This window comes from Marmota monax, unplaced genomic scaffold, assembly GCF_021218885.2.
Source record: "Marmota monax isolate L192 unplaced genomic scaffold, Marmota_monax_Labrador192_F-V1.1 WCK01_AAM20220418_F8-fsc00078, whole genome shotgun sequence".
NCBI classification, from domain to species: domain Eukaryota; kingdom Metazoa; phylum Chordata; class Mammalia; order Rodentia; family Sciuridae; genus Marmota; species Marmota monax.
Genome location: NW_026694865.1, coordinates 5,077,152 through 5,100,476, shown reverse-complemented (window position 1 = coordinate 5,100,476; position 23,325 = coordinate 5,077,152). Strand labels below are relative to the sequence as shown.

The 23,325-nt window shown below is 38.0% G+C and overlaps 2 protein-coding genes and 1 non-coding gene across 8 annotated transcripts in view; 1 reads left to right on the top strand and 2 right to left on the bottom strand.

The window, feature by feature from the left end:
* Positions 1–7,943, top strand: part of Dis3l (DIS3 like exosome 3'-5' exoribonuclease) — a 39,216-nt gene extending 31,273 nt beyond the window's left edge. For 3 of the 4 annotated variants that reach the window (XM_046426515.2, XM_058573274.1, XM_046426517.1), the window contains 6 exons: positions 1,803–2,336; positions 3,825–3,979; positions 4,080–4,258; positions 5,864–6,009; positions 6,595–6,769; positions 6,858–7,943. In XM_046426515.2, coding sequence (XP_046282471.1) covers positions 1,803–2,336; positions 3,825–3,979; positions 4,080–4,258; positions 5,864–6,009; positions 6,595–6,769; positions 6,858–7,166 — 1,498 coding nt within the window. In that variant the 3' untranslated portion in view covers positions 7,167–7,943. The remainder of the gene's footprint in view (positions 1–1,802; positions 2,337–3,824; positions 3,980–4,079; positions 4,259–5,863; positions 6,010–6,594; positions 6,770–6,857) is intronic. The other variant, XM_046426516.2, reaches the window with a different exon arrangement.
* Positions 7,944–8,790: 847 nt separating this feature from the next.
* Positions 8,791–22,851, bottom strand: Tipin (TIMELESS interacting protein). Of its 3 annotated transcripts, XM_046426519.2 has the most exons (9): positions 22,702–22,838; positions 21,951–22,014; positions 20,914–21,052; positions 20,716–20,794; positions 20,439–20,514; positions 17,109–17,231; positions 16,810–16,873; positions 12,399–12,605; positions 8,791–10,133 (listed from the first exon to the last, which is right to left on the bottom strand). In XM_046426519.2, exons 3-9 carry the CDS (start codon positions 21,041–21,043, stop codon positions 9,955–9,957), a joined length of 858 nt encoding a protein of 285 aa, XP_046282475.1. In that variant the 5' UTR covers positions 21,044–21,052; positions 21,951–22,014; positions 22,702–22,838; the 3' UTR covers positions 8,791–9,954. The 3 variants fall into 3 exon arrangements, with proteins under 3 accessions (XP_046282475.1, XP_046282474.1, XP_046282476.1); XM_046426518.2 differs by lacking the exon at positions 21,951–22,014 and having other exon boundaries at positions 22,702–22,851; XM_046426520.2 differs by lacking the exon at positions 21,951–22,014 and having other exon boundaries at positions 22,649–22,838.
* On the bottom strand, positions 15,677–15,812 carry LOC124080692 (small Cajal body-specific RNA 14). Its single transcript, XR_006847775.1, has one exon. It is a non-coding gene; the product is annotated as a small Cajal body-specific RNA 14 (non-coding RNA).
* Positions 22,852–23,325: the final 474 nt, after the last annotated feature.

Sequence of the window (23,325 nt, the reverse complement as noted above, 5' to 3'; positions counted from 1 at the left end):
CATAAAAATAAATAAATATATTTTGTCCAACTAAAAAATAAATATTAAAAAAATAGTGTATCTTAAATTCTTAGAAATGGAATGTATCAAGGGTACATCATTTGTGTTTGGATCAATAAATTGACCTCAAGAATTTGCACCAATATATTCCTACCACTAAGGTATGCAAGTGTTTATTTCCCCACAGCCCTGCCAACACAGTGCATTGTATTTTTCTTTTAGGTAATTTGATATTTGAAAACAATTTTTTTTTTTTTTTGTACCAGGAATTGAACTCAGACATACTCAACCATTGAGCCACATCCCCCAACCCGATTTTGAATTTCATTTAGAGACAGAGTCTCACCAAATTGTTCAGCACCTTGCAGTTGCCAAAGCTGGCTTTGAACTTACTATTCTCCTGTCTCAGCCTCCCTGGCTGCTGGGATTACAGGTGTGTGCTACTGTGTCCGTCTTAAGAAATTTTTTGTAGTTGTAGAGGGATAGAAATGCCTTTGTTTTATTTTTATGTGGTGCTAAGGATCGAACCCAGTGTCTCATGAATACCTGGCAAGTGTTCTGCCACTGAGCTATAGTCCCAGCCTGAAGAATGGTATCTTACAGTAGTTTTATTTTTTTTTGAGAGAGAGAATTTTTAATACTTATTTATTTATTTTTTAGTTTTTTCGGCGGACACAACATCTTTGTTTGTATGTGGTGCTGAGGATCGAACCCTGGCCGCACGCATGGCAGGCAAGCATGCTACCACTTGAGCCACATCCCAGCCCACAGTAGTTTTAATTTGTATTTTTCCTACTATGAGGAAAGTTAAACATTCTTATGTTTCACAATCATTTGTGTATCCTTTTCTGTGGGATTCTTATTCCTTTCCCATTTTCAGTTTGGTTGTGTGATCCATTACTGACTTGAGAACTCTTTAGATATGGGTAAATTAGTCTTTTTTTTTTTCTAAATACAAATTGTATATACATACATAAACACATTTTAGCATTACTGGGGATCAAACCCAGGGCCTCACTATATGCTAGGCAAGAGTTCTAGCATTGAGCTACATCCCTAGTCCTTTTAAATTTTTGAGACAGATCTTGCTAAGTTGCCCAAGCTGGCCTTAAATTTGTGATCCTCCTGCCTCTGCCACCCCAGATACTGGGATTATAGGTATGGGCTACCACACCAACTAGTTTTTAAATGAAGTGTTTTGGTACCAGGGATTGAATCTAGGGGTGTTTAACCACTTGAGCCACAACCATAAACCTCTTTATTTTTTGAGACAAAGTCTTACTAAGCTGCTGAGGCTGGTCTGAATTGTGATCCTCCTGCCTCAGCCTTCCTGGTCACTGGAATTATAGGCGTGCACCACCACACCCAGGAAACAACGTGTTTTGATGGCAAAATGGTTCTTTGCTGAATGAACATTTGCTAAATTAAGCTGTCATCAAGACTGGTATCTTAGCTTACTGTCATCCTGTAGAATCTAAAAGGCTTTGCTGTATTATCCCGGGAAGCTAAATAGACTCTTCTATCAGTGCCATTATATTCTAGTCAAAATAAAGACCTGTAAAGTAGATTATGTATTGTTACATATAAACTCATTTCAGATTTTTTCAGAACTTAGAACCTATCTAGCATCATTGATTAAAGTTAAAATACATTTTGATTTATTATTAGTGTGGTTGGATTGAATAATTGGACCAAAAACCTGTAGTGATATAATTTCTTTCAAGTTACTTTTAGGGTCAAGTTCTGTTTGCTTCAAAAATAAGAGCTGAATAGTGATGTTGTCAATGTTACTGGTTTTGTAGGTATGCTGTAAGTGTCATGTGGGAATTGGATGAAACCTCTTATGAAATTAAGAAAGTGTGGTATGGCAGGACCATTATTCGATCAGCTTATAAACTCTTCTATGAAGCAGCCCAGGAACTACTGGATGGAAACTTCAGCATTGTTGATGATATTCCAGAACTTAAAGACTTGGATGAGAAGAGCAGACAAGCCAAACTGGAGGAATTAGTGTGGGCAATTGGAAAGTTGACTGATATAGCTCGCCATATCCGAGCTAAACGAGACCGTTGTGGTGCCCTGGAACTGGAAGGGGTAGAGGTTCGAGTGCAGCTCGATGAAAAAAAGAATATTCATGACCTCATCCCCAAGCAACCCCTGGAGGTCCATGAGACAGTGGCTGAATGCATGATCCTGGCCAACCACTGGGTTGCCAAGAAGATCTGGGAGAACTTCCCTCATCAAGCCTTGTTGCGCCAACATCCTTCTCCACACCAGGAGTTTTTTTCTGAGCTCAGGGAATGTGCTAAAGCAAAAGGCTTCTTCATTGATACACGGTATTCCTCCTTTGAGGCAGGCAGATGAATGGCAGGAAGTACTGTACATTGGCAGATCTTTATTTTTGCCATGTTGGGGATCAGACCCAGAGTCCTCCACATCTAGGCAAGCACTCTATCAAGCTATGTCCCCAGCCCTTTTTATTTTATTTTTTCAAATAATGTTCACTAAGTTGCCAGGGCTGGCTTTCAAACTTGGAATCCTCCTTCCTCAGCCACTCAGACAGCTGGGATTGCAGGAAGACACCACAGTCCCTGGCTAGTTTAACTATTTATATAAATCTGTATTTCCTGGTTTGTTTATTTAGTTTTATGTGGTGCTGGGGATCAAACGCAGGCCTCACACATGCTAGGCAAGTGCTCTACCACTGAGTTACAACCCAGCCCTACTTGTTGGGTTTTAAAAAATTATTTTGAGCCAGGCGTGGTGGTACATGTGTGTAATCCCAGTGGCTTGGGAGTCTAAGTCAGGAGGATTGTGAGTTCAAAGCCACCAAAACAACTTAGCGAGGCCCTAGGCAACTCTGTAAGACCCTGTCTCTAATTAAAATTAAAAGGGGTAGAGATGTAGCTCAGTAGTTGAGAGCATATTTAAAAAGAAAGGCTGCCAGGCATAGGCAACTCAGGAGGTTAAGCCAGGGGGACTTCAAATTAAGTATTTTAAGAATTTAACTTGGGGGGCTGGGACTGGGGCTCAGTGGTATAGCACTCGCCTAGCACATGTGAGGCCCTGCGTTTGATCCTTAGCACCACATAAAAATAAATAAAATAAAGGTATTGTGTCCAACTACAACTAAAAAATTAAAATATTAAAAAAGAATTCAACTTTGGCCAGATGCAGTAGCACATGCCTGTAATCCTAGTGGTTCTGGAGGCAAAGGCAGGAGGATCACGAGTTCAAAGCCCGGCCTCAGCAAAAGTGAGGCACTAGCAACTCAGTGAGACCTTGTCTCTAAATAAAATACAAAATAGGGCTGGGGAATGTGGCTCAGTGGTCAAGTGCCCTCGAGTTCAATTCCTGTACCCCCCCACAAAAAAAGAATTCAACTTGGGGGTCTGGGGCTGTAGCTTAGTGGTAAGCATTTGCCCAGCATGTGTGAGGCACTAGGTTCGATCCTCAGCACCCCATAAAAATAAATAAAATAAAGGTCCATCTACAACTTAAAAACAACATTAAAAAAAAATAAAGAATTCAACTTGGTAAGAATTTAACCACCTGCTATTTACAAGAATTAACTCAACCTAGTATTATTCAGGACAATGCTTTACTAAAGAAATTTATTTAATCTGTGACATTCTTCTTTTGTTTAAATCCTAAAAGCAAACTAGATTTCTGTAATTAAAAAGAGTTGCTTCTGAAATGTGTCCAAAAAAAATTTAACTGCTGGCAGATAAAGGTAATCAGACCAAAAAGCAAAGGGTTCCCCATAAACCCTTACTTCTAACTTAACTTTGGGACTACATAAAGGTTTTTCTGTTCTTTATTAGGTCCAATAAAACACTGGCTGATTCTCTGGATAATGCTAATGACCCCAATGATCCTATTGTAAACAGACTGCTACGCTCTATGGCTACGCAGGCTATGTCTAATGCACTGTATTTCTCTACTGGATCATGTGCGGAGGAAGAGTTCCATCATTATGGTAAATGATAAAATTTTCTTCTGTGTGACTGTAACCTTCAGCAATTTGTTTAAAAAGCACAGACATTTTTTAATTCTGATGTTTTGGTTTCTTTCTGAAGGTCTCGCGTTAGATAAATATACTCATTTTACTTCTCCAATAAGAAGATATTCAGATATTATAGTACACAGACTGTTGATGGCAGCCATTTCAAAAGATAAGAAAATGGAAATGAAAGAAAACCTACTCAGCAACAAGGATCTTGAGGAATTGTGCAGACATATCAACAACAGAAACCGAGTAAGAAGACATTTTACAATTCTTTTACCATCATCTCTTTATTTTTTTGTTTTTTTAAATTTATTTGTATGTGGTACCGGGGATCAAACCCAGTGCCTCATGCATTCTAGGCAAGCGCGCTACTACTGAGCTTTATTATAGAATGGAATACCATACACATTAACAAATTCTAGAATTATTCTAACAATACTCTTAATATATTTGCAAGTATTCTTAGATAACATGTGGATTTGGGAGTTTTTTTTTTTTTTTTTTTTTTAAATGACAAAGTCTCACTATGTTGCCCAAGTTAGTCTCAAACTTTGTCTCAAATGATCCTCTAGCCTCAGCCTTCCTAGAAGCTGGGACTATAGGAACACATCAGCATGGCTGTCTTGAATTTCCAAATTTGATGATAGTTTATATGTTCTTCCCAAAAGGCAGGAATATAAAGGTTCAAACAACACATAAAGATAGAAGACAAAAAATTCACCTAACCCCTTGTCACTCAACTCTAGACATCGCTAACATTTTCATTTATAAAATATACAATATGTGCTGTTTTAAATTTTTTCATTTATATAACCTATAATTGATATAATAGTTATAGCAACATGATATGCTAATTATTTTCAAAGCTACTTGTTATTCTATTTCATATTATTACTAGTAGTTATAAGATTGTAAAGTATAGAACTAAACCATTGGGTGATGCAGAATATTACAAAGTAACTAAATGTTTAAGATAATATTCTGTATCCAATGTTTGTGTTCTCTATTGTACAATACTGTAGCCATTGGCCACAGTGATTATTTAAATTATTTAGAATTAAAAATTCAGTTCACTTGTGGTTAGCAGCCACCTATTAGTAACAGATACAGAACATTTCCATCATTACAGAAAGTTTTGTTTATAACCATCCTAGTGCATACATTGTTATGGATTTTTCAGATTATTGCCTGGGTAAATCCTAGAAAGGGAATTACTGAGTCAAAAGGTATACAGAAATAAAATGTTGATGCATATTACTAAATTGCTCAGTAATAGTAGGGCTAATTTACATTTCCACCAAAGAGACACTGGCAGCCCAGCCTTTAAAAAGACAGGACATATATATATATATAATACTTTTTCTGTGCTCTAAGGACATATCCCAAATTTGCCAGCCTCTACTTCAATGAACTAAAAACAAGTTTTATTTTTATAAAATAATCTATTTTCTATGACTTTTTTGATGGGATAATACTGGATATACTAAGTTCTCAAAAAATTGATTTGATTCATAATAGAAAACAGTTTTTATATTAATAATAGTTAGACATCTTCTAACCTTTTTAAAGACATATTTTCTGTAGAAATGTGAATTTCAGGGCTGGGGATGTGGCTCCAGCAATAGCGCGCTCGCCTGGCATGCGTGCGGCCCGGGTTCGATCCTCAGCACCACATACAAAGATGTTCTGTCTGCAGATAACTAAAAACTAAATATTAAAAATTCTCTCTCTCTTTAAAAAAAAAACAAAACTGGAAAATACTTAAAAAAAAAAAAGAAAGAAATGTGAATTTTAGGTTTCTTCTGGGACTCTCAGGAAGGTCTGTTATAATGCTCAAGGTTGTGCTTCTTCCAGGCAGCACAGCATTCTCAAAAGCAGTCTACTGAGCTCTTCCAGTGCATGTACTTTAAAGACAAGGACCCTGAAACTGAGGAGCGATGCATATCTGATGGAGTTATTTACTCAATTAGAACAAATGGTGTGCTTGTATTTATACCGAGGTATGTCACATCCAATGCAATAGGTAATAAGAAATCAGAATTAAACTAAAAATGTAGAACCAAAACAGTACATTAGATATAATTTACTAAAATATTTATTTAGGGCTAGGGACATAGCTCAGTGGTAGAGTGTTTACGTAGCATGCACGATGCCCTAGGTTTGACCCCACAGACTGCAAAAAATAAAAATATTAAGCAACTATTTATAAAGTTACTATAGATACAAAACGGGGGCAACTGGCCATTTTAGTGTCACCTGGGACCCTGGGCCCCCTTCCTGGGACAGAAGGGCTTGGGCCGGGCCAGCATCCACCTACCTCTTTGGGGCATCCTCTCACCCGTGGGACCCTTTCCTGAGAGGTTGGTCCCTAGGATACTCCCGAGTACATATGTATGTCCATCTATATCTATTTTAGGATCTTACGTAGCTAAATATTTTGTGTTCTCATTTACTATAGAAAAATAAATAAACCATGGGAAAAGTGGTATTTTTAATCTAGAAGAAAAACTAGCATCCTAGATAAACATACAATATCTATATACTAAGTACATTATCTCTGAATTTTTATTCTGGCCCTGATTCAGGTTTGGGATTAAAGGTGCTGCTTATCTAAAAAATAAAGATGGTTTAGTGATCTCATGTGGTCCAGATAGTCGTTCCGAATGGAAACCAGGATCTCTTCAACGATTTCAAAACAAAATAATCTCTACCACAACAGCAGGGCAATCTGTTACATTCCATTTGTTTGACCATGTGACAGTAAGTCTATATTTACATTAAGTATTATTTTCATTGTAAATAACAAAGAATTTGATTTAGTAATATGTATTTTTTTCCTCCATGATAGGTAAGAATATCTGTACAAGCCTTGCGTTGCCATTCTGATACAATCAGGCTTGAAATAATAAGCAACAAACCATACATGATACCAAACACAGAACTTTTTCATCAGAGTTCTCTCTTGCTGAAGAGTGAATTAGTGAAAGAAGTGACCAGATCTATGGAAGAAGCTCAGCTTGCCCAAGAAGTCAAAGTAAACATCATTCAGGAAGAATATCAAGAATACTGCCAAACAAAGGGGCAAAGTCTATACACACTTCTAGAGGAGATAAGGGACCTAGCTCTCCTAGATGTTTCAAGCAATTACAGGACATAAAATATTCTTTGAACTTTATCTTATGTGTTTTAACATTCTTTCAAACTTCTAATTTGGTGTTAGGACTACAGTTGCTCAAGATTGGAGAGGTATTTCATATATGTATAAAATATTCTTTCATAATTCACTGAAGTTGTTAAAAAGTAAAACTAGATTACTAAGTAAACTGATTTTTCAGCTAGAATGGCGGTGCAAAGCAGGTTGCTAGCCTAATTTTCATAAACTTAGACTTAATTTTTAGTTATCTTGTCTCAAATCAATTCTTACAAAAAAAAAAAAAAAGGTCTTATTGAAAAAAATAATTGCCTCATTGGGACAAAAGTGCCAGTGACATAGTCCCTTCTAATATCTATCAAATAACTTTTCAATCACTTTCAGGGAAGACCCAGTCCTGTCCACCTATCCACTTTAAAACTCCTCTACTTCAAACTTTCCCAGTTGTCCCAGCACCAGATGGGGATAGGGCATAGAGAGGGCAGTGGGATACATAGCAAACTATTATCGCAAATCTCCTTTCCCACACCACCCCCCATTTTGTTGTGTATTCCTCTGATAATGAGGTATGTTGGATTCCACTTGTTGGAAACTTGTTAATGCCAGTAAATCCATCATCGGAAAAACAACCCCCCCTCTCCCAATCCCCTCCTCATCTAGATCATGATTATGGACAGAGGCCTGAACAGGGACTCCTGGGAAGCAGTTTCTCTAGGCATCAATGGCAACTCCATCATCTAGCTGACTGCTTATTGGCAACAATAAACCATGATCCTCTTGATACACATGCCTCCTGGCCCATCACTAATGGCAATTTGTATCAAGCACACAACCCATACGTTGTTCTTGTGCTTAACTTCCTGGATTTTCAATCAAACCATCTTTGTCACTTCCTCTCTCTATCTGAAGTCAGAAAGCCTGAAAAGCTCTGTGAAGATGTCCATCTATCCTGGCTTTATGGATGGAAGCAAATGTAGCACCATCACTCCACTCTTTCCCTAAGAGGTAAGAGCATTTCTTTATAAATACTTATAACATTTATAATTTTATAAATATTTATAATCTTTCTCATAAGGGGGGAAAAAACTTCCTAAAAACTGGCTTAGTTCTTTCCCTCCTCTCCATAGGAATCTCCTACCAAGAACCAGACCTTCTTTAAACTTGTTGTCAACATGATCCTTTCCCATCTCTAATTAACCTCTCTATCAACCTGATAAAGCAGGCAAGGAGAACTCTAATCAGGTCCTTTCTCCATCTGGTCCCAACACTTACAGCTTCACAGTCATCAGTCCCAAATCTTCCTTATTTCCTAAATCTTTATCTCTGTGTCATTGTACAATGTTCTTCCCAATACTTGGACCCAACTGAAAGGTCAATCTGTTGAATTCACTTATGAATCATCCCTCAGTCTGTGTTACTCATAATATTGGGCAAATTTCCTCCCAACTATTCAAAAAGGTAGCAAGGAGCATTCTTTGAACTTCCCCAGAATCTATGATGGTTAGATAATAATGTTGGCCTTTCATTTGCCCTTTTAATTATTAAAGTGACTCCTCAAACTACAGGCAACACTGTGAACATTTTATCAAAAATATAATTGCAGAACAGTGATCAAAAACTTTCACAAAAGTTTCCAAAGACATTTTTATTTCTTTTTAAAAAACAGACATTAGGGGGCTAGGGTTGTGGCTTAGCAGTAAAGTGCTCCCCTAGCACATGTGGGGCTCTGGGTTTGATCCTCAGCACCACATACAAATAAAATAAAGGTATAGTGTCCAACTAAAACAATATTAAAAAAAAAAAAAAAAAAGACATTAGTGGGCTGAAGGTGTAACTCAGTGGCAGAGACTGCTTGCCTAGGATGTACAAGGCCCTGGGGTCAATACCCAGTGCCATGAAAAAAATTAATTAAAAAGTGACACCAAGGCTGGGCACAGTGGTGCATGCCTATAATCTCAGTGGCTTGGGAGGCTGAAGCAGGAGAATTTCAAGTTCAAAGCCAGCCTCATCAAAAGTGAAGCACTAAGCAACTCAGTGAGACCCTGTCTCTAAATAAAATACAAAACAGGGCTGGGGATGTGTCTCAGTGATCGAGTGCCCCCGAGTTCAATCCCCATTACCAAAAGAAAAAAAGTGACATTAAGCCTGGCACAGTGGCACACACCTGTAATCCCAGCGGCTCAGGAGGCTGAGGCAGGAGGATTGTGAATTCAAAGCTAGCCTCAGCAGCTCAGTGAAGCTCTAAGCAACTTAGCAAGATCCTGTCTCTAAACAAAATTTTAAAAGTGAAGTCAAGTCAGGCTTGGTGACACATAATTGCAATCCCAGTGATCTGGGGAAAAGGTAGGTGGATCACAAGTTCAAGGACAACCTCAGCAATTTAGCAAGACCTGTCTTAAAAAGGGCTCAATGGTATAGCACTCCTAGGTTTAATTCCCAGTAGCACCCCCCCAAAAAATTTAAATACATATTTACATCTTAAAACATGCAATTTAGTGGAAATAAGGCATTTAATACACACTTGTATTAGAAGCTGCTTAACTAATAATCACTTTATGAAGTCATATCTATATATAAAAAAAAGACTTTACTAATATTAGTGACAATTATAAATAAATATCAGAGTTTAAACAAGAATCCAAACACTTTTACTACATAAGGGTTTTCTTACAAAGCAGACAAAATACACAATAATCCCAAACTTGCAGAAGAGTTAATAGATACTTTTTCTAGGGGAGGAGTATCTAACTTTGATAACACTTCTGGATGAAGCATAAAATTACCTTTGCACATTTTAAAAGGATTGGTCCAGTTGTGTTTCCTCTAATTTTAATTGTTCCTCTTCATTTACAGAAGCATCATTATGTGAACTGACTAAAATGTCTTTGTTTAATCCATTTGACTCCTCATTTTGGTCTTCATCAATACAAATCTCTTCAACTGTCTGTGCCTTGGGTGTATTCATTAACATGTCTAAAGGAAAAATTATATTATTATTATTCATAAGGACCTGATTCAATCTTATATCCAAGGTATAAATATCTTCAAAAGCTTGGGTTAGTAGAAATAAAACCTATGATCATTTAATTATGATTACTTTTTTTGTTGTTACCACGGATTGAACCTAGGGGGACTCAACCACTGAGCCACATCCCCAGCCCTTTTTTATATTTTATTTATCACTGGGTTGCTTAGGGCCTCACTGAGTTGCTGAAGCTGGCTTTGAACTTGCCATCCTATTGCCTTAGCCTCCTGAGCTACTGGGATTACAGATACCCAGCTTGATTACACCTAATCCTATGAGATTTTTACACTTGTATAAAGTCCACTTAAAATGCAAAGGGTCTTGGGGCTAGGTGAATAGCTCAGTGGCACTATGTGTGCACTTAGCAAACCCCTGCTCTATACTAGGGATCAAACCTAGGATGCTTTACAATGAACTACATCCCAAGCCCATTTTATTTGATAAAGAGTCTTGAGCTGGGGTTATGGCTTGGTGGTAAAGCAATCGCTTAGCATGTGGAAGGCCCTGGGTTCGATCCTCAGCACCACATAAAAATAAAGATATTGTTTTAAAAGAGTCCTGCTAAATTGCTGGGACTGGCCTCAAGCCTGTGATCCTCCTGCCTCAGTTTCTCAAGTAGCTGGGATTATGGCATGGGCCACCACACCTGGTGCAAGGGGTCTTGAATGATACTAAACTCCAACTTTTAAAAAAATATTTTGGTATTAGGATACTTTACCACTGGGCTATAGCTTCAGCCCTTTATTTTTTTTTAGTTTGAGACAGAGTCTTGCTAAGTTGTTTAGGGCCTCACTAAATAGCAGAGGCTGCCCTTGAACTTGTGATCTTCCTGCTTCAGTCTCCCAAGCTGCTGGGATTATAGGGATGCACCACTGCACCTGGCTTAAATTCAAACTGCTGACTCACAACCAAGTGTAACTTCTCATTCAAAATCAGAACTACTTGAAAGAGGTTCAAAAAATCAAATGCATAATAATTTTATGTCAAAGTGATCTAAAGTAAAGGAAAATTACTTTTATTTGGGCAAATTTTAAGTTATATCTTATAAAGAGGTTAGACTTAAATACCTACTACCAGGTATATATTGAGATGGCAAGAAAGCCACTACTGTTAATTTTATCTTCATGTAATTTATTTTTGTAGTTGTAGATGAACAGAATACCTTTGTTGTATTGCTAAGTATCGGACCAAGTGCCTCACACATGCTAGGTAAGTGCTCTGCCACTGAGCTATAGTCCCAGCCCAATATTCATGTAATTTTTCACATGGTACTAATAAAACATTGGTAAAGATAAAAACTAAGTTCATTTTAGCTGAAAAAATATCATGACTGGTAGTCACAATATTTAAGAATGTTGTAATATTAAGTGAAACTTGTTTTACAATATGGTCTTTACTTACCATATAATTATTTTTCCCACTTTGAAGGAAAAATCTAGAAATTGAGAAAACTTGTGATTCTTTTTAAATATAGTTTTAATGCTTATTTATATAGCATTAACCCCATAATCATTTTTAAAAACAGCAAATTTAAAGCTGAGGATATATAACTCAACTGTAGAGCAGGTACATTATCATACACAAAGCTGTGGGTTCAATCCCTGGCTCCAAATAAATAAAGAGCAAATCTTAAGGCAGTTTGTAAAGTGGGAAGGGATAAGCAAATGAACAGCCACCAAAAGTGCACCTCATAACAGAACACAATACAATAAAAAGAATTTTAGTGGGGCTGGGATTGTGGCTCAGCGGTAGAGCGCCCGCCTAGCATGTGCGAGGCCCTGGGTTCGATTCTCAGCACCACATAAAAATAAATAAAGGTATTGTGTCTAAAAAATAAATATTAAAAAAAAAAAAGAATTTTAGTACCTATTTGTATCACAACAAATGGCTCTAAAATTCTCAATTGGTCTATGATTTAAAGTCAGGGAAGAATATATTTTTGAACAATTCAGAATCCTAGGAGATACTAAGCTATCCAGAAAACCATCTTAAACTCATTCTTTCAATATTTCCAAATAGCTCTCTTCCCCTCCCTCCCTCCCTCTCTCTCTCTCTCTCACACACACACACACACACACACACACACACAAACTTAATATCACACTTTTCCATTCCAGGAGGTAGTTTATTTAGGTAGATAGTAGAGAAGTTAAAATTTTCAACATGCCTATGATATATTAATGGCAACTCATAAAACCAAGCATAAAATTTACCGTTTCCTAGGGACTGACTATTACTCAGTAGCTTTGCCTGCCTTCTTTCCAAGGCCAGTTGTTTATTTCTCTCAATTCTTTGTTGTTGCTCTTCTGTTAGGTTTCTACTTAACTCAGAAGCAAACTTCTCACTTTCAGATGAGTCTGTCAAAAAGGGATCTAATTCGGCAGCAGTTACATCAAGGCCTTTGCTTTCCCCCACTTCATCTGCAGTAGAAAAGAAAAAATTAGTACAACTGAAGCCTTAGAAAAAAAGAGATTATGCAGATTTTAACTGAAAAGTGGCTTGAAGAGGCAATAGGTCACGGCACAGTGATACATGCCTGTGATCCCAGTAACTCAGGAGGCTGAGACAAAAGGATCCCAAGTTTGAGGTCAGTTTGGACCCTATGCTAAAATAAAAGATAAAAAAGGGCTGGGTAGGGATGTAGCCCCTGGGTTCAACCCCCAGTATGAACAAAAGAAAACAAAACATAATAAAATGGTGGCAAGTGGCTGCATCTGAAGAAACAATTCATGAGGTATGAGAATATTGCAAATACATGCTTGATTCAAACAAGTAAAAGAAAAAAAAATTTTTTTATTGGGGAATACTAGGAATTGAACCCAGGGGCACTTAGCCACTGAGAAACATCCCCAGCTCTTTTTATTTTGAGATAGGATCTTGTAAAATTGCTTAGGGCCTCACTAAATTGATGAAGTTGACTTTGAATTTGTGACCTCCTGCCTCAGCCTCCCAAACTGCTTAAATTATAGATATGTGCCACCACACCTGACCAAGAAATTTTTATGAAACACCTTAAAGGTGCATGTTTAGTCAAATGAAAATATTATTAAGTGGCAGAGTACTTGCCTAGCATACGCAAGGTCTTGAGTTAAATCCCCAACACTGCAAATAATAATTAAGAAAAATTAAGTCAGGCGCAGTGGCACATGCCTGTAATCCCAGTGGCTCAGGAAGCTGAGGCAGGAGGATCATGAGTTCAAAGCCACACTCAGCAAAAGCACAGCACTAAGCAACTTAGTGAGACCCTATCTCTAAATAAAATACAAAATAGGGCTGGGATGTGGCCTCAGGGGTTAAATACCCCTAAGTTCAATTCTTAGTATCTGCCCCCAACAAAAAAAATTAAATTTTATTAACATATTTAAAATGAGGACTGGGAAGCTGGACACAGTGGCTTACACCTCTAATCCCAGTTATTCAGAAGACTGAGGCAAGAGGATTGCAAGTTTGAGGCCAACCTGGGCAACATAATGAGACCCCATCTCAAAAACTGAAAATAAAATGAGGGCCAAGGCTGAGGATGTGGCTCAGTGAGTAGGGTGCTTGTCCAGCATCCACAAGGACCTGGGTTCAATCCCCAGCATCAAAAGCCAAAAATGAAAGGACTTTAAGTGCTAAACTACCAATTGTCCATATGACAGAATTAGTCTGTTCTATGAACTGAACTGAAAAATGCAAGAAACAGGCCCTCGTTCATTTTCAAAATTCAGCATAATATGACATGGAGATGCTTCTGATTGCCTAGGCAAGTAAACTGACATTGTGTTTTTACCAAACACCAGCAAAATGCACAAGTGGTAGTTTAAAAAGATCTGAAAAAGAACAAAATGCCTTCAGGTAGAATAGAAACACAAGCAAAAAATAACAAAATGGCAGAGATGAGACTTCACTTTCTCTCTGCGTCATCTACATTATGGGATTAAAAAACGATAACCCCAGGGACTGGGATTATGGCTCAGCGGTAGAGCATCCGCCTCACACATGCAAGGCCCTGGGTTAGATCCTCAGCACCACATATAAATAAATAAAGTTATTGTGTCCAACTACAAATAATAAAATATTTTAAAAAGATATGATAACTCCAACAGATCTGACAAAGCCACTTGAAAATTTTAAATCACTATATCCCCACTTGAAATATGAATTTATATCTCATCCCTGACCTATAATATATATTATGACTTATGATATTAGGTAAAATAGTAGAAAATATCCCAAAACATGAAAATAAACCTCTACAATTACTTAGTGATATATACTTAATCCAGCCCTTTACACAAAACCCTCTTTGGAAACTCCTTCCTTTGTAGTTAAAAAGCCACTTTTCCTTCCTGGAATGGTAAAATATTTATGTGTCAAGAAACTAAAATGCATTCCTTTGTCAAAAAATACTAATAGAATACTAATACTGCTGGAGAAGAAACAGGCATTAGAACCAATTATGAGTGAGGTATTCTTTTTCTTTTAATATTTAGTTTTAGTTGTAGTTGGACACAATTCCTTTATTTTTGTTTATATATTTTTATGTGGTGCTGAGGATGGAACCCAGGGCCTCACACGTGCTAGGTGAGCACTCTACTGCTGAGCCACAACCCCAGGCCCCACCAGTGACGTTTTTAATATGCTTTATCTTACAGAGCTTACAAGATTCTACATCAATAATAATGAAATACCCAAACAAGTATTTTTCATGAGCCACAAAAGAAAAACTGCTTTAGTAGTAAATGATCTCTTTAATATAAACAATGTTGTATGGGGGAAAAGATATGAATGTAACCACTGATGAGGCAGTGTATTGCTTTAACTAGGATATAAAGGGGATAAAAACAAAACCAAAAAAAAAAAAAACAATTAGCAGGCCTGTAATCCCAGCAGCTCAGGAGGCTGAGACAGGAAGATCGTGAGTTCAAAGCCAGCCTCAGCAAAAGCAAGGCACTGAGCAACTCAGTGAGACCCTGTCTATATAAAATATAAAATAGGGCTGGGGATATGGCTCAGAAGTTGAGTGCCCCTGAGTTCAATCCCCACTACCTGCCCTCCCCCCAAATTAAAACCCCAGATAACTTAAATCACATTCCTTCACTTTTTTTTTAACAGGGTGGTGGGTACTGGGAATTGAACCCAGGGATACTTTACCACTAAGTTACATTCCCAGCCTTCCCCTCTACCCTTTTTTTTTTTAAGGCAGAGTTTAAATTGCTTAGGGACTCACTAAGCTTACCAGGCTAGCCTTGAACTTGCAATCCTCCTGCTCAGGTTTCCAAGTCACTGGGATTACAGGTGTACACCATCACACCAAACTCCTTCTCACTTTTTTCTTTTTTTGTGATACTGGGGATGGAACCCATGGCCTTGTGCATGTGAGGCAAGCACTATACCAACTGAGCTATATCCTCAGCCCCTCCATCTCACTTTTAAAAGCAACTTATAATTAACTTTGGGGGATTCAATATGGAACCTGTATTTCCCACATCTATTAAAAGTTACAAAACATGTATGGAGCCATCGCACAGAAAATCTGATAACTGTACAGATCCTGTCGGCAGGAACCATCTGTGTTAATGTGTGTGACTGTCTATGGTTGCACTGTACAACTAACAAATGCAATCAACATCAGGAACAGTCACATGAGTCTTACTAAAATCCTACATTCAGAATGTGCACTATAAGTGAAATGCAAACTTTCATCATCACTGTATTCTGCCTAATCCAGGGGCACTTAATTACTGAGCCACATCCCCAGTCCTTTTTAATTTTTTTAAATTTTGAGACAGGGCCTCACTAAGTTGCTTAGGGCCTCACTAAGTTGCTGAGCCTGGTTCTAAACTTGCGATCCTCCTGCCTCAGCCTCCTGAGCTGCTGGTATTACAGGCATGTGTCACCATGCCCGACCACTCTATCTTGATACATTTTTATTAACAAACACTATAAAGGATTAATTGTCAAATTCTCACAAGCTCACATTTTTTTTTTTAAATTTATTTATACATGGTGCTGAAAATTGAACCCAGTGCCTCACACATGCTAAGCAAGCACTCTGCCACTGAGCCACAATCGCAGCCCTGCAACTATATCTTTAAGAAGCAAATTTCAGGGGCTGGGGCTGGGGCTGAGTGGTAGTGCACGTGCCTGGTATGTGTGAGGCACTGGGTTTGATTCTCAGCACCACGTATGAAAAAAAATCTGTCAGCAACTAAAAAATATTAAAAGAAAAGAAAAGAAAAGAAAAAGAAATTTCAGCCAGGTGTGGTGGCACATGCCTGGAATCCCAGTGGCTTGGGAGGCTGAGGCAGGAGGATCATGAGTTTAAAGCCAGCCTTAGCAATGGCATGTGCTAAGCAACTCAGACCTGTCTCTAAATAAAATACAAAATAGGGCTGGGGATATGGCTTAGTAGTTGAGTGGCCCTGAGTTCAATCCCCAGTACCACTCCCCTAAAAAAGAAAAAAAAAAAACAAATTTCATATACATTCTAGATTTCCTAATGCATTTTAACTTGTTCCTATCAACTGTACTGATTATATACACAATACAGATTGAGAACACAGTCCTCTGTTACCTACCCCAACTGGATCCATTTCTAAAAGCAAAATTGTTATAAAGCAAATAAACCTATATACTTACCATCATTGCTAACAAAATCTTCATGTAAAATAGGGAGATCAAGTCGAATTCGTTTTAAACAGGTCTGACAATAAAGAAGATATTTTTACATTTTCATCTAAATGTTAGGAAGAGAAATGATCATTTATTCAATTCTTAGTTTCTAAAGAATTGTCCTTCAAATAAACACTATTAATTTTCCCTCTCTACCACAACAAATTTCAAAATGAAAACCCCAAAATAGCAATCTAACCTCAGCTACATTTACCTTTGTTCTGTTTAGCACTATGAACAACATTCATAATAATCACAATACTTACCTGCACTTCCTTTTTATTTCCCAGGTATTCAACTCTGTCAATAAAATCCTCAAACTGCAGTTTGGGGAATAGCCTATGTGCCCAGTGCTCCATGTTTCTGATTAGTGTCTTCAAGTCTTCAGCCTGGCACATAAAAATAAAAATGCTAAATAGAAGACTCATTCTCACATTGGCCTTGTCAACAGATTTCAGAACTGAAAAGAAATGCCAAAGTCATTGGTGTCATATTTATAAGGTTAGGAAACTTTTAGAAGGAAATTTACGAAGAAAAATATTTACTAAGGGCTTGGAGGATTACAGTTCTAAAAGAGCACTGGATACATATTTTTAAAAATCAGAGGAGCTGAAGTTGGGCATGATGGTGCATGTTTGCAATCCTAGATACTTCCAAGGCTGACACAGGAGGATCACAATTTCAGGGCCAACCTCAGAAACTTAGCGAGATCCTATCTCAAAAAATAAAAAGGGCAGAAGGTGTAGTTCTGTGGTAGAACACCTCTGGTCTCAATTCCTAGCCCCACAAAACATAAACAAACAAAATTAAAAAACAGATGAAAAAATACCAGTAAGAAAATTTCCAAGATAATAATATGTGTCTTTTCAGAATTGTAAAGTAAAACCCCAAAATGAGCTTTAATATGTCAAAATATCTCTCAGGAATCCTAACTGGAATAAGTTATAGTCCATATATGTATAAAAGGTCAAAATACACTCTACTATCAAGTGTATCTAAAAAGAATAATAATAATAAAAAAAAAAACTTTCAGGAATAACTAAACACTGACAGACCCCAAAATCATATACTTAGAAAAAATCATTGAGAATTCAGAACTGTAAGGAATATATTTAAAAACCCCAAGGGCAGAGACTAGAAAGAACAGTTTAAACATTCTCAAACCATTAATACCTCTCCATATTTGAAATTCCAATTAAGATTTTTTTTTAAAATGTCAATTAAAAATAAATTTTAATAAACTTGACTCATGAAAAGTAAAGTTATAAATTCCTGGTTTTGCTATAAAATATTCATTCTTCACTTTACAGTATTTTAAAATAGGAGAATGATTAAAGCACAGGCTCTACATCAGACTACATAAAGTCAAATTCCAATTCCATCACTTAAAAGCCATTTACATCTCTGTACCTATTTCCTCATGTATGAGACTAATATACATACCTCACAGGGTTATTGTAAGGATTAATAAAAACAATGTGCCACAGGCATGGTGGAGCATACCTGTAATCCCAGAGGTTCAGGAGGCTGAGGCACGAGGATCACAAATTCAAAGCCAGTCTTAGCAACTTAGCGAAGCCTTAGCAACTTAGCGAGACCCCGTCTCAAAATAAAATATAAAAGGGCTAGGTATGTGGCTCAGTGGTCAAGCACCCTTGGGTTCAATCCCTAGTACCAAAAATTAAAAAATAAAGAAATAAAATAAAAACCCTGATATGGCTCAGTGGTTAAGCACACTGGGGTTCAATCTCAGGTATCAAACAAGCAAACAGTGCACCTGACACTATGTAAATTCTGAAATGTTGCTATTTTTATTTGACCATGACTAGAAGCAAATGTCAAAACTACCAACTCTATCACTGACTAAATATGTAATACTAAGAACACAATCTCTCTTCATTCTCCCCTTCTGATAATAAAGGTATAAATTATTTTAAAGATTCAATTACCTAAAATCATTTTCCAGTTGGAAGTAGCTGATTAACCACCTCACAATGTCACATTAGACACAAAGGAACCAAGAAAAGAAAAAACTGTGCTGGGGGCATAGCTCAGTGGTAGAGCATTTGCTTAGTGCTCTCAAAGTCCTGGGTTCAATCCCCAACATTGCAAAAACATGATAGTTAAAAAAAACAAAAACAAAAACAAAACTAAATACAGTTAAGTCCCAAGTTAATATAAGAAGAAAAAGTAGTGAGTGTTCAAAATTGTGAGAAAATAGTAAAAATTTCTAAGGGCAAAATACAGAATAAAGTAAACTCAAAGCACATTCTGGCCCAATGAAAAAACACAAAATGCCTATTCTTCATACAAACTTACTTATTTTAATAAAGGTTTATTATAAACATGATCAAGACTTCATACATTCAAAGTACCAATTCACCACTAATACCTGAAAATTTCATCTACCACTATCCTATCTCATCTAGTACTAGTACTACTACTACTACTACCTTATCCCTCAGGTAGTACAACAGCCTGAGTTGTTGACGACCTCCAGTTTCTTTCTCCTTACAAATTATCCTGCATACCATACACCTAAATGTTACTGTCAATATTATTTTAGTTGGGCAATTAAACATGAAGACTAGGCTCAGTTTTAATTATTGGCCATTGGTCACTCACTCAAAACCCTAAGTCTGTGACTAGATAATGGGACCATCACTCACGAAAATTAACAGAGAACATATCTGAAATACTTTAAACTGCAAAGCCCTATAAAAAGATTATCTACCAAAAACCTACCTAGCTTTATTATTCAAAGATAAGAGAATTTTAAAACATACATTTATACAGTGTACATCTGTTATTAAATGTTTTCATTTTTTCAAAAACTTTACTGATATCTATTAACCAGACACTGTCTCATATCTTGGGGACATATAAGTGATCAATACAGGCAGAGTCTTTGCCCTCATGAAGTTTAAAATCATTCTTTGAAGAACAAAGTAAATTCTATTCCCTCCTATCTGTGTGTGTGTATTTGTGTTTGCTAATGAACCCAGAGATACTTTACCATTAAGCTATACCTCATCTTTTTTTTTTTTTTTAAATTTGAGATAGGTCTCAAGAAGTTGCCCAAGCTGGCCTCACACCTGTGATCCTCTTGCTTTCACCTCTCAAGTCATTGGATTACAGGTGTGCACCACCACACCTAGCTTCCTCTAAATTTATAACTTTAAACTCAGGCTTAGAGACTCAGAAATGATTTTACCTAAAGCTATAACTTTACATAATATGTATGTATATCTACATATGATGTGACAAAAAATGAGACTACACAGACATATTTTCTAATTCTTTAAATAGTACCTTTTCCACTACATCACAACTACTTTTCAGGTGATATTATGATTAATGGAAATATTTAAAGATTCTCAAGACCATAATGAGCCCACAGTTTACTGCTATTTTAAAAAACAAGACTAGGGCTGGGGCTGTAGCTCAGTGGCAGAGTGCTTGCTTGGCATGCGTGGGGCACTGGGTTCGATCCTCAGCACCACATAAAAATAAACAAATAAAATAAAGGCGTTCTGTCCCTCTACAACTATAAAAGATATTTAAAAAAAAAAAAAGGAAAATAAGACCTTTCTTACCTCATGACCTTTCCCTTTGAATTTTGTCTTATCAAACACATGCCTTAAGGCAGGAAGTCCTCTCTCTGAAATTAATCTGTAAATAGAAAAACATTTTGAATTTCAAGTTTCCTAGAGTAAAGTCCAAACCAAGACCATAGAAAAAAAAATATTTTCTCCTAAATGGAAACAAATGTTTATAGAACAATCTGATTTTCAATTCATCCCAACCCAAAGCTTGTAACATTAGGAAAAAAACAATAGCTATAAAGTATAAATGTGTATGGAAAACACATACCTCTGAGCATCCAACTTGGGAATATTCCTTTTAACTGTTCTCTTTACAGGTACAGGAACAGGTGCTCTGGTCCCTGACCCTGATGAAATATATCAAGAAGCAGCATTAAATAATTTAAGCCTTACTTACAAATTTATTATTTATAAGCTGATGGATGGATAAGTGAACATGGACACTTTTGTGAAACTCTATACAGACCTTCATCAGGTTCAGCTCCTTCACCATCTCTCTGCGGAGATGCTGGAGGTGGGAAAGGAGGAAAAGTTTCATCTTCTACATGTTCATAATCTGGCAGGTCAACTAAGCCATTCTCTTGCGGTTCTAACATTTTTTTTCTCTAGGGGAAAAAAAAAGTAAAATTATTCTTATTTATCCAAAATAATATTCCTATTATACAGTTAAGTTCCAGATGAAGCAAGTTCATGGGTAAGCCACATTTTAGACTCACACATCATTAAAAAAAAAAAAAGAAGAAGAAGAAGAAAACAATGAGGAAAAAGACTAGGCTAGAAACTGGCACTGAGTTCTAATATAGACTATACCACTGAATATGATTTTGAACAAAATCATTTCACATCAACTACTTGATGAGTTAATAAGTACCTGAGACTTGTACTTGATGAGTTAATAAGCACCTGAGACTTCTTTTCAATGGCTTCTGTTTTAAGAATAAAAACCCCAAAGTCATGAGTAAACTGGCCTCTTTATACCTCTTTGGCCCCACTTTACATAACTCTCTTTGCCCCTTCTTTCAGTTCCTTGAAAGAGCCATATCCCTCATGGCCTTGGATCTTTGCAACTGCTATTTCCTATCTTAAATGCTCTTCCCTGACTCCTAATCCCTTTCAGATTTCCATTACCACCTCCTCAGAAAATCTATCCCAATTTCCTCAATTTAAATCCTCTTTTAATAAGCACTGATAATACCAAGTCTCACAGTAATTATCATTTCAACCTTAGGTTTTGTGTGCCTATTTAATGTTTGTTTACCATACTAGACCAGGTAGGGCTCTTTGTGTTCCTCCACTGCATCCCTACTGCTGGTACACAACAGGTGCTCAATATATATTTGTTAGTGAAGGAAGTAGAGAAAAGAATTACAAACCAGGCAAAGTGCCATGCACCTATAGTCCCAGCATGCTAAGACAGGAAGATCCCTGAGCCCAAGCATTCCAGGTCACCCTGGGGAACACACAGACTCAGTCTTTAAAAATAAATAAAACAAGTATATTTACCTCTGTTTCAATTAAGTCCTTTGGAAACAAGTGGGGTTCAGAAATTCGAGGTTGACAGGGAGCTCTGAGTTTGGTGACAAGGCACAAACTATATTAAGTTCATCAAGGAAGTGTTCGGGCATGGGGCATAGGGCGAGGAGTGTCAGTAAACTGATGCTCCTTAGCTGCAGATCACATTTCCTTCACTTCTTTCACGCCTTGACAATGGTGGCATAACTGCCTCTTTTTAAGACACTGATCAAACTCTTAACTTCCTCCTCTGATCCCCAAACTTTCAGAGGATTGAAGATTAACACACGTAATATCCAAACCACAATTCGTTCCCAGACCCTTCCGTTTCCCATGTCCAACTTTCCCATGTTCCCAAGTCGTCGGAACAGAAGCCCTCTGTCTGACTTTAATTCCCCTGGGTCCCACCGCTGAAAACATCACCCCTCCCAGCCTCCTCTCCAACTCTCCCCCGGTTCAACCGGGTTCATTCACTGCACATCCACAAGGCGCCCTCTGTGTTTATAAGGCCATCTACAGAAGCGGAGGGACCCGGAAACGCGCTCGCTCTCGCCAGAAGGCTCGGCTTAGCGGCAGGCATCCCTGAACGGCAACGCAGGTAAACGTGCCTGCCCCCACCGGTCCAGGCCGGCCCGGCCGCCCCCCGCTCCAGGCGCGCTCCGCCGAAATCCTGTTCTCCAGCTCCTCACCAGCTCCCTGAGACTCCCCAGCTCCTGTCAAGTTCCGAAAGAAGCCTCCTCACCAAGAACTTCACTCGCGCGGAACCGGCTTTCAGCTCACGCCGCCTGCAGCCTCTGCGCGGTGGGCGCCCCGCTGGACGCAGCGAGTGAACCGAACTTCTCGCGAGACGCCGACACACCCGCAGTGTAAGAGCTCTCGGAGTTTGGCGCCAAATACACGCAGGGCCTGGGCGGGGCCTTTACGAAGCCCCGCCCCGCCACGCGGCCACGCCGTTGTCCACCTGTCCGAATCTTGAGTTTTCCCTGCTTCGGCCGTGCTTCTTCCGAGGGGTTCTTTCTCCTCCTTTGCTTAAAGTTCATAGTTGTTACTTCCTGGACACTTTATACTTTGGAAGTGTTGAAAACTGAGTTGTGGAGGAAGTTAAAAAAGGGTAGAGGGAAGCAGTATTGGTTGCGAAACTGCCGTTTTTTCAGAGTTGATGGCGGAATGCCTGGAGCGTGAGTGCGGCTTTTCCTGGGTGCCGGCTGGGGATTGAGCCCAGGGGCCTCCACTGGGCTACTTCCCCAGCCCTTTTTATTTCTTTACTCTGAAGTGGCCTAAGTTTCCCAGGCTGGCATGGAACTTGTCATTGTCACGAGTCGCACTTTGTAGATGCACTTTGTTAACGTAAGTTAACTTTTTTTTT